This window comes from Haliotis rubra, unplaced genomic scaffold, assembly GCF_003918875.1.
Source record: "Haliotis rubra isolate DU_JTF1 unplaced genomic scaffold, ASM391887v1 Scf134, whole genome shotgun sequence".
In the NCBI taxonomy this organism is placed as follows: Eukaryota; Metazoa; Mollusca; class Gastropoda; order Lepetellida; family Haliotidae; genus Haliotis; species Haliotis rubra.
Window position 1 is genome coordinate 1,721,446 of NW_025765270.1, and position 14,153 is coordinate 1,735,598.

General features: G+C 38.9%; 1 protein-coding gene across 1 annotated transcript in view; it reads right to left on the bottom strand.

Moving 5' to 3' along the window:
- Positions 1 to 2,097: 2,097 nt before the first annotated feature.
- LOC124267824 overlaps positions 2,098 to 14,153 on the bottom strand; it is a 32,964-nt gene continuing 20,908 nt past the window's right edge. The window contains exons 3-5 of the mRNA XM_046702822.1: positions 6,232 to 6,396; positions 4,267 to 4,345; positions 2,098 to 3,203 (exon numbers count right to left, since the gene is read on the bottom strand). Of these exons, the coding sequence (XP_046558778.1) occupies positions 2,810 to 3,203; positions 4,267 to 4,345; positions 6,232 to 6,396 (638 nt within the window). The 3' untranslated portion in view covers positions 2,098 to 2,809. The remainder of the gene's footprint in view (positions 3,204 to 4,266; positions 4,346 to 6,231; positions 6,397 to 14,153) is intronic.

A 14,153-nucleotide genomic window follows, 5' to 3' on the forward strand; every position in this document is an offset into this window, starting at 1 on the left:
TCATTCGAATCCCAAATGTGAAAAAAATATTCAGATTTCGAATCCCAAATGGAAAAAAATTCAGATTCGTATATCGAATCCGAAATGAAAAAAATATTCAGATTTGGGATTCGAATCCCAAATGTGAAAAAAATATTCAGATTCGGGATTCGAATCCCCAATCCCGAATCCGTTTCTAACTTCATGTTCCCGTGTCTGCCTATGTGCATGAATTGTGTGCGAAAACTGTCATAGTTGTACAGAAAAGCAAGGCCATGAGCAGACAGCCACATCACTGCCGTGGACGTGTTACACGAGCCACGAACTTTGCCCTTCGTCTGACGTAAGCTGCGCGCTCGTTGGTCAGAGCATTTGCTGGCTTCACACGAACCACGCCTTTGCTTGATTCGTTAGTTGGAAATATCTGCCGTATGTATTCTCAAGTGATAGTGGAACGTAATTTATGAAAGGTATTGATGATGATACCATGTGTGAATAATAAGCCTTCCTTTTGTATTAAAGGCCATTAGAAATGGGAAGCTAGATATAACTTAAACCTAAATGCCAAATAAAAACAAATCTCGAGTTATCAAAGTTGGAAACATCCGAAGTTGCCATTGCGCCAACAAGTTGGCCCGACTAAATAGATTTCACGTTTTTCATGCTTTACCACAATTCGCAATGATATAAATGTGTATCTGCATGTTCTTTCTAGTGTGCTCGGGTATCCGGTACAGCCACTCTACGGCGACCCGATGGAGGTCTTTAACAACACTCCTGGCTTAAAGGAATTAATGTCGGGTAACATCCACGGTTTTATGACGGAGATCAAGGAGTCAGGTCCTAATGGATACCGGAAGTTGTTCTTTGCTGGGATGATCACATCAATGTGTAGACAAGCCAAGTCCTTCATCGGCTCCATTGGCCAGCTAGAGGCTGCTGTGATGACCAAACCTGTCGCTGCAGTTCAATCTCCAGATACTTCCGCAGGCTCTTCTGTGTACGGATCGCGAGGTTCCGGCTCGAACACATTCTAAATCGCGAATGTGGATATTGTGATGTACATTCACGACATTGTTCACTAAAGATAAGTCTAAACAGCTGCATTTGGTCGTTTGTTTTAGTCTTTATTCTGCAATGCATTCAACAAGGAAGGAAGACAATGTCCAGAAGTTACTCTATGTTTTCTATTTTGCCACTGTTCAACTCGGTGTTAAGCCAACTCACTGCACATTGCACCCCACATGGGCACAATGTGTGAAGCCCATTTCTGGTGTCCCCCGCCGTGATCTAGCTGGAATATTGCTAAAAGCGGCGTAAAACTAAACTCACTCACTCATTTACTTACACATTGGGCGTCCTTAGGTGTATGTGCATCTCTAATATCTATTTGTGTTGTCACCAGAAATGGGCTTCACACAATGTACCCATGTGTGGAATCGAACCCGGGTCTCTATCCCCTACTCTCCCGATCTCTGCAGGAAGACGTCGACAAGCTTCAGGCGAAATGCAGTCTCGGTTACTACGATATCCAAGGTTTAGCGACAGAATCGGCCATTCTGAGCTCATACTAATTCTTGTTCCTTGAGCTTGTACATGTGGCAGCCACGACCCCGCGCCCCACAGGAGGTATGTCTCTGGGTCGACGTCCACCTTGCTATATGGACAACAACCCCCACCACCCCCCGCCGAACATCACCCCCACCCCACCCCTGTACATGTGGCAGCCACGACCCCGCGCCCCACAGGATGTATGTCTCTGGGTCGACGTCCACCCAGCTATGTGGACCCACATCCCCCGAACAACCCAGAACAGTGCGTGAGAGTGGTCTGGATTAGGAATATGATGTTAAACGGCAGTTCCCTAACCATCCTAGGTGGCCGAATCACGGGGTTTCACTACCCGATAAATGACATTCAGCAATATTCCAGCCTGTATTTAGTCTGGACCAGACAATGAAGTGATTGTCATCAGTTGTCAGCATCGATTACCATCACGTGTGTGTTTGGTCCACAGTCTGACGGCCTATAGATCGTCGCCGTACAGGTGGAGTAGTGCTGAATGCTTAACAAACAAAACAAAAAACAAACAAACAAACAAACAAGACTTTTCAGATAGATGATGACAGACAGACAGATGATTTTATTTGTATGGATGGCCATGAGGCCAACAGTACATCAACATTCATAATAGTAAAGAGTCCGGAGCGCCTGGACATTGATTCACATATGAACTGTATGTGATGGTACTTTTGTACAATACACAGCTAAACGTACTAGTATATTGGCTGATTTTGAATTCAGAAGAGTTACAAACTTGTGATAGTTGGGGTTGGTGTAGTAATAACATGGTAGATATTTTTTTCCGTAGATCGTTGTACAATGGACATTCTAGTAATACATGGTATTCATTTTCTAATTTATTAAGGCAATGTGGACACATGGCAATTGCGATATCTGCACTTTTCGATCTTCTGTATAATTGTATGTTAAAACCAGCAATACCACATCGAAATTTGGTCAGTGCTCTACGCAAATGAGCCGAGGGCAAGACTCGTAGGTAAGTTTCCGGCATTATGTCAAGTTTATAGGTTGAATATGTGCGTAAATATTTGGAAGTAGTCACAGTAGCTGACCACTCTTGATAATAGATATCTTTACATCTTTGTTTGAATATACACATGAACAATTCTTTATTACCTAGATGATGATGCTATAAATGGAAGGTAAACATATTTACAAAAGAACAGCAACGTGGGTGTAAATATAATGCATGGTTTGCAAATATGTACATGTCAATCTTTAACCAGTGATTTTTTTTTCGAAATTGTTATTGGACAATAGCATGGTCGTAATGGCTTGTGTCATGTACTTGTGGTGACTTCCGGGTCAGACTCGTGTGGTCGTATACGCCATCCCCTGACTGGCGGAACATAGCTCGGTCGTATGTGTTGTCGAGGGTGACTTGTTGTTTCCCCTGTGGGGCTGTTGCTGTGTCATACATTGGGTCAGTGACGCCTTGCCCCGCGGAATCCTCGCCGTCCACCGGTATGTAGTGATAGCCGGGATCAGCATCATAACTTGGAGCCTGGGATGTCTCTCTCTTCCTTCCTGGGGTGACGACAGCGTACACTACCGTCGGCTTTGTACTCACGTCTCCGGATTCACGGTCGTCACCAGCATCTGTGTCAATAGTCCTGACACGCAGTCGTTTCGCCTTGTTTCTGAAACCATTCAGGATTCACCATATGTATGCATTTATCTGTTTACACACATGACACCACACTGAACTAATAAACTAGCATTAGGTTCACTATACCCTCACATAGGCTCCTATGGCGTCCGTTAGTTAAACAAACTATTATTCATATATTAATGTATAAAAGAACATTCAACTTTTAATATAACTTTGGGAACAATGCCTTACTTATATCCTGTTTGTGGAAGGATACGAAAACATGACCTGACAAATGAGTGGGTTATGCAACCTTCACGGAAAAACGAACATTTCACAATTAAAAGTAGGATTGTTTCTGGTGTAACGCCGCACTCCAATATTCGAGCCTTATGACAGAGATTTGTATAATTATCCAATCTGGACCAGACAATCCGGTGATTGACATGATGAGAATCACACAAATAAGATCCGATGAGCGTACTATCCTCACAGTTTAAGATAGTGATTAATTCAGTCGCCTCTTGAGACAAGCACAAGTTTCTGTGGAAGACTCGTGCATGTCCTTACCCGGAGCCACTACGGAGTCTCGAGGGGCGGTGGTGTAGCCTAGTGGGTAAAGTGTTCGCTGGTCACACCGAAGAGCCGGGTTCGATTCCCCAGATGAGTTCAATGTGTGGAGCCCATTTCTGGTGTCCCCCGCTGTGATATTGCTGGAATATTGCTAAAAGTGGCGTGAAACCATGCTCACTCACTCACTCTACCGCCTCGAACAATTACAACACGTAAGGTTATTGTGGGTTCCAATTCCTTATTTTTCGATTATGTTCCTCGGTACATCAGCACCATGCCTGTTCTCGTGGGTTTCAGCAATACCATGAATGTCTGAGAACGGAGAGCATATCCTCCTTGTGCGAAACACGCGTCATGTCGGGAAGCGGACGTAAAAGTTCCACATCCGTAGTAGCAGCACCTCGGGCATTCCTACCGTACCCGACACACCGCCTACAGTGTTAAAGGTGATGCAAAACCCAACTCACGACAGGCAACAGTAACAACACTTAAGTAAGTGTTATCTCCTAGAACAATTACGAAACTTTAGTAGATATTACCTTCGACACAGAATAATTACAACCCCAACTACGGCCACGGCAGCTACAACCGCAACACCGGAAGTGACGGGGATAAGGACTGAAACACAAACAGTTGTTGAATCTGTGGAATAAGGCACGTGCTTGGTGATAAACGAGAGCCTTTTATAGTCACAAGAAACCAATGTACGAGTGGGATTGTATAACAGTATGAGCACACAAATCAGTAAGTAAGCGTGGTATTGCCTACCCTGTCTCATCGGTGGTACCAGGTGGGGTAGCCTAGTGGTTAAAGCGTTCGCTCGTCCATTTATCTAACTGTCACGGATATTCTGCCTTTTACGACCAAATGCTCTATTTCGGCAGATAGTCGCATTTCGCTTAACGTTTAAATTTAGCTTACACGCCATCAGGAAACTTTGATGCCAATGAAATAGGATGGACAGGATATCAGTGTATGTTAATCATTGTGACGTTTGGGTAGAGATGTTACTATGTCTACAAACACTGACTTCAAAAAGGTACCTCAACCTGTAGCAAATGTGTCATCGAAATAGTATATTAAATTGACATTCTGCATTAAGGGACATTATTTTATGTACAAAATTGCTAACACCCATCCTCGCCCCCATACTTGTGTACAGAATTACAATCACCAAATGACACCCCTACCTCCCTACACACATACACACACACACACACACTAACACACACACACACACACACACACACACACACACACACACACAACACTTACTTAAAATCATTATCTCTCTCACACACACACACACTTACTTAAAATCATTATCTCACATTCACACACACACTTACTTAAAATCATTATCTCACACTCTCTCTCACACACACACACACTTACTTAAAATCATTCTCTCACACACAAACACACACACACACACACACACACGCACGCACACACATCACACACACACACACCGTAGCCATAAATTAAGAACGGTCCCTAAGGCACAATAGTTACGAAAATTGCGTCCTTGTTTATCTCGTTTGACATTGGTTTTGTGTCTTGGATGGAGTTGCATTTACTGTGGTTGACAGTTGAGTTTGTGTCTTGAGAGTTGGGTTTAGAGTGGATGTGTAGATGTAGTTGTAGAGTTGTGGTTGTAGATGGTGGTTGTAGAGGTTTGTAGATGATGTAGTTGTAGAGGTGGTTGTAGAGGTGGTTGTAGAGGTGGGTGTAGAGGTGGATGTAGAGGTGGGTGTAGAGGTGGATGTAGATGTAGTTGTAGAGGTGGTTGTAGAGGTGGGTGTAGAGGTGGATGTTGATGTAGTTGTAGAGGTGGTTGTAGACGTTGGTTTTTGCCGAGCTGCTGTTGTTGTCCACCGATGTAGAGAACCTGGTGTAAGCAATAGAGACATGTTTGTAGTATACACAGGTTGTGTTTTGAGGACGTGCATGGTGACATGGTGGAATGTTATCCGCCTTCCTTCCGCATGTGGATGCTTTCAGTTGTGGCAGGATCGTGCTAATATTGTGCACATGAAAATCCGGAAAGTCACGAACCTTTAGAATAACAGGAAATATAAAATTTTCACTTTTGGATTTTGCAATGGCATATTCACTTTTTTTCATTCGTTTTAATTAGATATTGTTTTCAAGTAATTAATTTGTTAATTGCCAAAGTATCAACATTTTTGACAGATTTGTTTGTGCTGAAACGTGGCAAAGAACATGACCTCCATAATTTTCCTAGCTTAGTGGTTAAAGCGTTCGCTCGTCACGCTGAAGACCCGGGTTCGATTCCCCACATCGACACAATGTGTGAAGCCAATTTCTGGTGTCCCCCGCCGTGATATATTGGAATATTGCTAAAAGCGGCGTTAAACCAAACTCACTCACTCTGTCAGATATTCTCGGGAAACAAAGAGCTAAATGGGTAATAAACAGACTTATCAATGCAGAATTACTTTATGAAACCTTGATATGACGTTCACACTTACTGTACTTACTTGTATTTGTGTGACATATGGTGAATAGTCTTGTTGTACATTCCGCGTTACTCCATGTTCCATAGATTGTATCTCCCGGAGGGCTTGTTGTGACACAGTCTCCTGGTGGCGAGACTTCTCCTTCTCCCAATTCTCTGAAGAAAGTAGGAAACCCCAGATCGATACCTGAAAAACAGTTATTGTTTGACGTTTTATGTCAGAAATGGATCCGGTCTGTACACATAGACATACCGACTTCAACATGGGCTACCAGTATCAACAGATCTATAGCCGAGCATTCCGTGACTGTATTAACTGAATGTATCACCTGAATGTATCACCTGAATGTATCACCTGAATGTATCAGCTGAATGTATCAACTGAATGTATCAACTGAATGTATCACCTGAATGTATCAACTGAATGTATCAACTGAATGTATCAACTGAATGTATCACCTGAATGTATCACCTGAATGTACCTGAATATCACCTGAATGTATCACCTGAATGTATCAACTGAATGTAATGTATAACTGAATGTATCACCTGAATGTATCAACTGAATGTATCACCTGAATGTATCACCTGAATGTATCAACTGAATGTATCAACCTGAATGTATCAACTGAATGTATCACCTGAATGTATCACCTGAATGTATCACCTGAATGTATCAACTGAATGTATCAACTGAATGTATCAACTGAATGTATCAACTGAATGTATCAACTGAATGTATCAACTGAATGTATCACCTGAATGTATCAACTGAATGTATCAACTGAATGTATCAACTGAATGTATCAACTGAATGTATCACCTGAATGTATCAACTGTATCAACTGAATGTATCAACTGAATGTATCACCTGAATGTATCACCCTGAATGTATCAACTGAATGTATCAACTGAATGTATCAACTGAATGTATCACCTGAATGTATCAACTGAATGTATCAACTGAATGTATCAACTGAATGTATCAACTGAATGTATCAACTGATGTATGTGAATGTATCAACTGAATGTATCAACTGAATGTATCAACTGAATGTATCAACTGAATGTATCAACTGAATGTATCAACTGAATGTATCACCTGAATGTATCAACTGAATGTATCACCTGAATGTATCACCTGAATGTATCAACTGAATGTATCAACTGAATGTATCAACTGAATGTATCACCTGAATGTATCAACTGAATGTATCAACTGAATGTATCAACTGAATGTATCAACTGAATGTATCAACTGAATGTAAAAATGAATGTATCAACTGAATGTATCTGAATGTATCAACTGAATGTATCAAATGATCAACTGTATCACCTGAATGTATCAACTGAATGTATCAACTGAATGTATCACCTGAATGTATCTGAATGTATCACCTGAATGTATCACCTGAATGTATCAACTGAATGTATCAACTGAATGTATCAACTGAATGTATCAACTGAATGTATCACCTGAATGTATCAACCTGAATGTATCACCTGAATGTATCAACTGAATGTATCAACTGAATGTATCACCTGAATGTATCAACTGAATGTATCAACTGAATGTATCAACTGAATGTATCAACTGAATGTATCACCTGAATGTATCAACTGAATGTATCAACTGAATGTATCAACTGAATGTATCAACTGAATGTATCAACTGAATGTATCACCTGAATGTATCACCTGAATGTATCATCTGAACTGACTGAATGTATCAACTGAATGTATCACCTGAATGTATCAATGAATGTATCAACTGAATGTATCAACTGAATGTATCACCTGAATGTATCAACTGAATGTATCAACTGAATGTATCAACCTCAACTGAATGTATCAACTGAATGTATCAACTGAATGTATCAACTGAATGTATCACCTGAATGTATCAACTGAATGTATCACCTGGATATCAACTGAATGTATCAACTGAATGTATCAACTGAATGTATCACCTGAATGTATCAACTGAATGTATCAACTGAATGTATCAACTGAATGTATCACCTGAATGTATCAACTGAATGTATCAACTGAATGTATCAACTGAATGTATCACCTGAATGTATCAACTGAATGTATCAACTGAATGTATCAACTGAATGTATCAACTGAATGTATCAACTGAATGTATCAACTGAATGTATCAACTGAATGTATCAACTGAATATCAACTGAATGTATCAACTGAATGTATCAACTGAATGTATCAACTGAATGTATCAACTGAATGTATGAATGTATCACCTGAATGTATCAACTGAATGTATCAACTGAATGTATCAACTGAATGTATCAACTGAATGTATCAACTGAATGTATCAACTGAATGTATCAACTGAATGTATCAACTGAATGTATCAACCTGAATGTATCACCTGAATGTATCACCTGAATGTATCAACTGAATGTATCAACTGAATGTATCAATGAACCTGAATGTATCAACTGAATGTATCAACTGAATGTATCAACTGAATGTATCAACTGAATGTATCAACTGAATGTATCACCTGAATGTATCAACTGAATGTATCAACTGAATGTATCAACTGAATGTATCAACTGAATGTATCAACCTGAATGTATCAACTGAATGTATCACCTGAATGTATCAACCTGAATGTATCAACTGAATGTATCAACTGAATGTATCACCTGAATGTATCAACTGAATGTATCAATTGAATGTATCACCTGAATGTATCAACTGAATGTATCAACTGAATGTATCAACTGAATGTATCACCTGAATGTATCAACTGAATGTATCACCTGAATGTATCAACCTGAATGTATCAACTGAATGTATCAACTGAATGTATCAACTGAATGTATCACCTGAATGTATCAAACTGAATGTATCAATGTATCACCTGAATGTATCAACTGAATGTATCAACTGAATGTATCACCTGAATGTATCAACTGAATGTATCAACTGAATGTATCAACTGAATGTATCACCTGAATGTATCAACTGAATGTGAATGTATCACCTGAATGTATCAACTGAATGTATCAACTGAATGTATCAACTGAATGTATCAACTGAATGTATCAACTGAATGTATCAACTGAATGTATCACCTGAATGTATCAACTGAATGTATCAACCTGATGTATCAACTGAATGTATCACCTGAATGTATCAACTGAATGTATCAACTGAATGTATCAACTGAAATGTATCAACTGAATGTATCAACTGAATGTATCAACTGAATGTATCAACTGAATGTATCAAACTGTAATGAATATCAACTGAATGTATCAACTGAATGTATCAACTGAATGTATCAACTGGATGTATGTATCAACTGAATGTATCAACTGAATGTATCAACTGAATGTATCAACTGAATGTATCACCTGAATGTATCAACTGAATGTATCACCTGAATGTATCAACTGAATGTATCACCTGAATGTATCAACTGAATGTATCAACTGAATGTATCAACTGAATGTATCACCTGAATGTATCACCTGAATGTATCAACTGAATGTATCAACTGAATGTATCAACTGAATGTATCAACTGAATGTATCATCACCTGAATGTATCAACTGAATGTATCACCTGAATGTATCAACTGAATGTATCAACTGAATGTATATCAATGTATGAATGTATCAACTGAATGTATCAACTGAATGTATCAACTGAATGTATCAACTGAATGTATCAACTGAATGTATCAACTGAATGTATCACCTGAATGTATCAACTGAATGTATCACCTGAATGTATCACCTGAATGTATCAACTGAATGTATCACCTGAATGTATCACCTGAATGTATCAACCTGAATGTATCACCTGAATGTATCAACTGAATGTATCAACTGAATGTATGTATCAACTGAATGAATGAATGTATCAACTGAATGTATCACCTGAATGTATCACCTGAATGTATCACCTGAATGTATCAACTGAATGTATCAACTGAATGTATCACCTGAATGTATCAATCAACTGAATGTATCAACTGGATGTATCACCTGAATGTATCAACTGAATGTATCACCTGAATGTATCAACTGAATGTATCAACTGGATGTATGTATCACCTGAATGTATCAACTGGATGTATCACCTGAATGATGTATCACCTGGATGTATCACCTGAATGTATCAACTGAATGTATCACCTGAATGTATCAACTGGATGTATCACCTGAATGTATCAACTGGATGTATCAACTGGATGTATCACCTGGATGTATCACCTGGATGTATCACCTGGATGTATCACCTGAATGTATCAACTGAATGTATCAACTGGATGTATCAACTGAATGTATCACCTGAATGTATCACCTGGATGTATCAACTGAATGTATCACCTGAATGTATCAACCTGAATGTATCAACTGAATGTATCAACTGAATGTATCAACTGAATGTATCAACTGGAATGTATCAACTGGATGTATCACCTGGATGTATCACCTGGATGTATCAACTGGATGTATCACCTGGATGTATCAACTGGAATGTATCAACTGGATGTATCACCTGGATGTATCAACTGAATGTATCAACTGAATGTATCAGCTGGATGTATCAACCTGGATATATCAACTGGATGTATCAACTGAATGTATCAACCTGAATGTATCACCTGGAATGTATCAACTGGATGTATCACCTGGATGTATCACCTGGATGTATCAACTGGATGTATCAACTGGATGTATCACCTGGATGTATCAACTGGATGTATCACCTGGATGTATCACCTGGATGTATCAACTGAATGTATCACCTGGATGTATCATCTGATGTATCAACTGGATGTATCACCTGGATGTATCAACTGGATGTATCACCTGGATGTATCAACTGGATGTATCAACTGGATGTATCAACTGGATGTATCACCTGGATGTATCAACTGGATGTATCAACTGGATGTATCAACCTGGATGTATCAACTGGATGTATCAACTGGATGTATCAACTGGATGTATCAACTGGATGTATCACCTGGATGTATCACCTGGATGTATCACCTGGATGTATCACCTGGATGTATCATCCTGGATGTATCACCTGGATGTATCACCTGGATGTATCAACTGAATGTATCAACTGGATGTATCACCTGGATGTATCAACTGAATGTATCAACTGGATGTATCAACTGGATGTATCAACTGGATGTATCACCTGGATATCATCAATGGATCTGAATGTATCACCTGGATGTATCAACTGGATGTATCAATGTATCAACTGGATGTATCAACTGGATGTATCAACTGGATGTATCAACTGGATGTATCAACTGGATGTATCAACTGGATGTATCACCTGGATGTATCACCTGAATGTATCACCTGGATGTATCAACTGAATGTATCACCTGAATGTATCAACTGGATGTATCAATCTGAATGTATCACCTGGATATATCAACTGAATGTATCAACTGGATGTATCAACTGGATGTATCCACCTGAATGTATCAACTGGATGTATCACCTGAATGTATCAACTGAATGTATCAACTGAATGTATCACCTGAATGTATCACCTGGATGTATCAACTGGATGTATCACCTGGATGTATCAACTGGATGTATCACCTGAATGTATCAACTGGATGTATCAACTGGATGTATCACCTGGATGTATCAACTGGATGTATCACCTGGATGTATCACCTGGATGTATCAACTGGATGTATCACCTGGATGTATCAACTGGATGTATCAACTGAATGTATCACCTGATGTATCAACTGGATGTATCACCTGGATGTATCAACTGGATGTATCACCTGGATGTATCAACTGGATGTATCACCTGGATGTATCAACTGGATGTATCAACTGGATGTATCACCTGGATGTATCAACTGGATGTATCACCTGGATGTATCACCTGGATGTATCAATCATGTATCACCTGAATGTATCAACTGGAATGTATCACCTGGATGTATCAACTGGATGTATCAACTGGATGTATCAACTGGATGTATCAACTGGATGTATCAACTGGATGTATCACCTGAATGTATCAACTGGATGTATCACCTGGATGTATCAACTGGATGTATCAACTGGATGTATCACCTGGATGTATCACTGGATGTATCAACTGGATGTATCAACTGGATGTATCAACTGGATGTATCAACTGGATGTATCATGTATGTATCACCTGGATGTATCACCTGGATGTATCAACTGAATGTATCACCTGGATGTATCAACTGAATGTATCAACTGGATGTATCACCTGGATGTATCAACTGGATGTATCAACTGGATGTATCACCTGGATGTATCAACTGAATGTATCACCTGGAATGTATCAACTGGATGTATCACCTGAATGTATCACCTGGAATGTATCAACTGAATGTATCACCTGAATGTATCACCTGAATGTATCAACTGAATGTATCAACCTGAATGTATCACCTGAATGTATCACCTGGATGTATCAACTGGATGTATCAACTGAATGTATCAACTGAATGTATCAACTGAATGTATCAACTGGATGTATCAACTGGATGTATCAACTGTATCCTGGATGTATCAACTGAATGTATCAAACTGAATGTATCAACTGGATGTATCAACCTGGATGTATCAACTGAATGTATCAACTGATAATGTATCAACTGGATGTATCAACTGGATGTATCAACTGGATGTATCAACTGGATGTATCACCTGAATGTATCACCTGAATGTATCAACTGGATGTATCACCTGAATGTATCACCTGAATGTATCAACTGAATGTATCAACTGAATGTATCACCTGGATGTATCAACTGGATGTATCAACTGAATGTATCAACTGAATGTATCCTGAATGTATCACCTGAATGTATCAACTGGAATGTATCACCTGAATGTATCAACTGGATGTATCAACTGAATGTATCACCTGAATGTATCACCTGAATGTATCAACTGAATGTATCAACCTGAATGTATCACCTGAATGTATCAACTGAATGTATCACCTGAATGTATCACCTGAATGTATCAACTTGGATGTATCAACTGAATGTATCAACTGAATGTATCAACTGAATGTATCAACTGAATGTATCACCTGAATGTATCACCTGAATGTATCAACTGGATGTATCAACTGAATGTATCAACTGAATGTATCAACTGAATGTATCAACTGGATGTATCACCTGAATGTATCAACTGAATGTATCAACTGAATGTATCACCTGAATGTATCACCTGAATGTATCAACTGATGTATGTATCAACTGAATGTATCACCTGAATGTATCAACTGAATGTATCAACTGAATGTATCACCTGAATGTATCAACTGAATGTATCAACTGAATGTATCACCTGAATGTATCAACTGAATGTATCAACTGAATGTATCAACTGAATGTATCATCATGTATCCTGAATGTAATGTATGTATCAACTGAATGTATCAACTGAATGTATCAACTGAATGTATCAACTGAATGTATCAACTGAATGTATCACCTGAATGTATCAACTGAATGTATCAACTGAATGTATCAACTGAATGTATCAACTGAATGTATCAACTGAATGTATCAACTGAATGTATCAACTGAATGTATCACCTGAATGTATCACCTGAATGTATCAACTGAATGTATCAACTGAATGTATCACCTGAATGTATCAACTGAATGTATCACCTGAATGTATCAACTGAATGTATCACCTGAATGTATCAACTGAATGTATCAACTGAATGTATCACCTGAATGTATCAACTGAATGTATCAACTGAATGTATCAACTGAATGTATCAACTGAATGTATCAACTGAATGTATCACCTGAATGTATCAACTGAATGTATCACCTGAATGTATCAACTGAATGTATCACCTGAATGTATCACCTGAATGTATCAACTGAATGTATCAACTGAATGTATCAC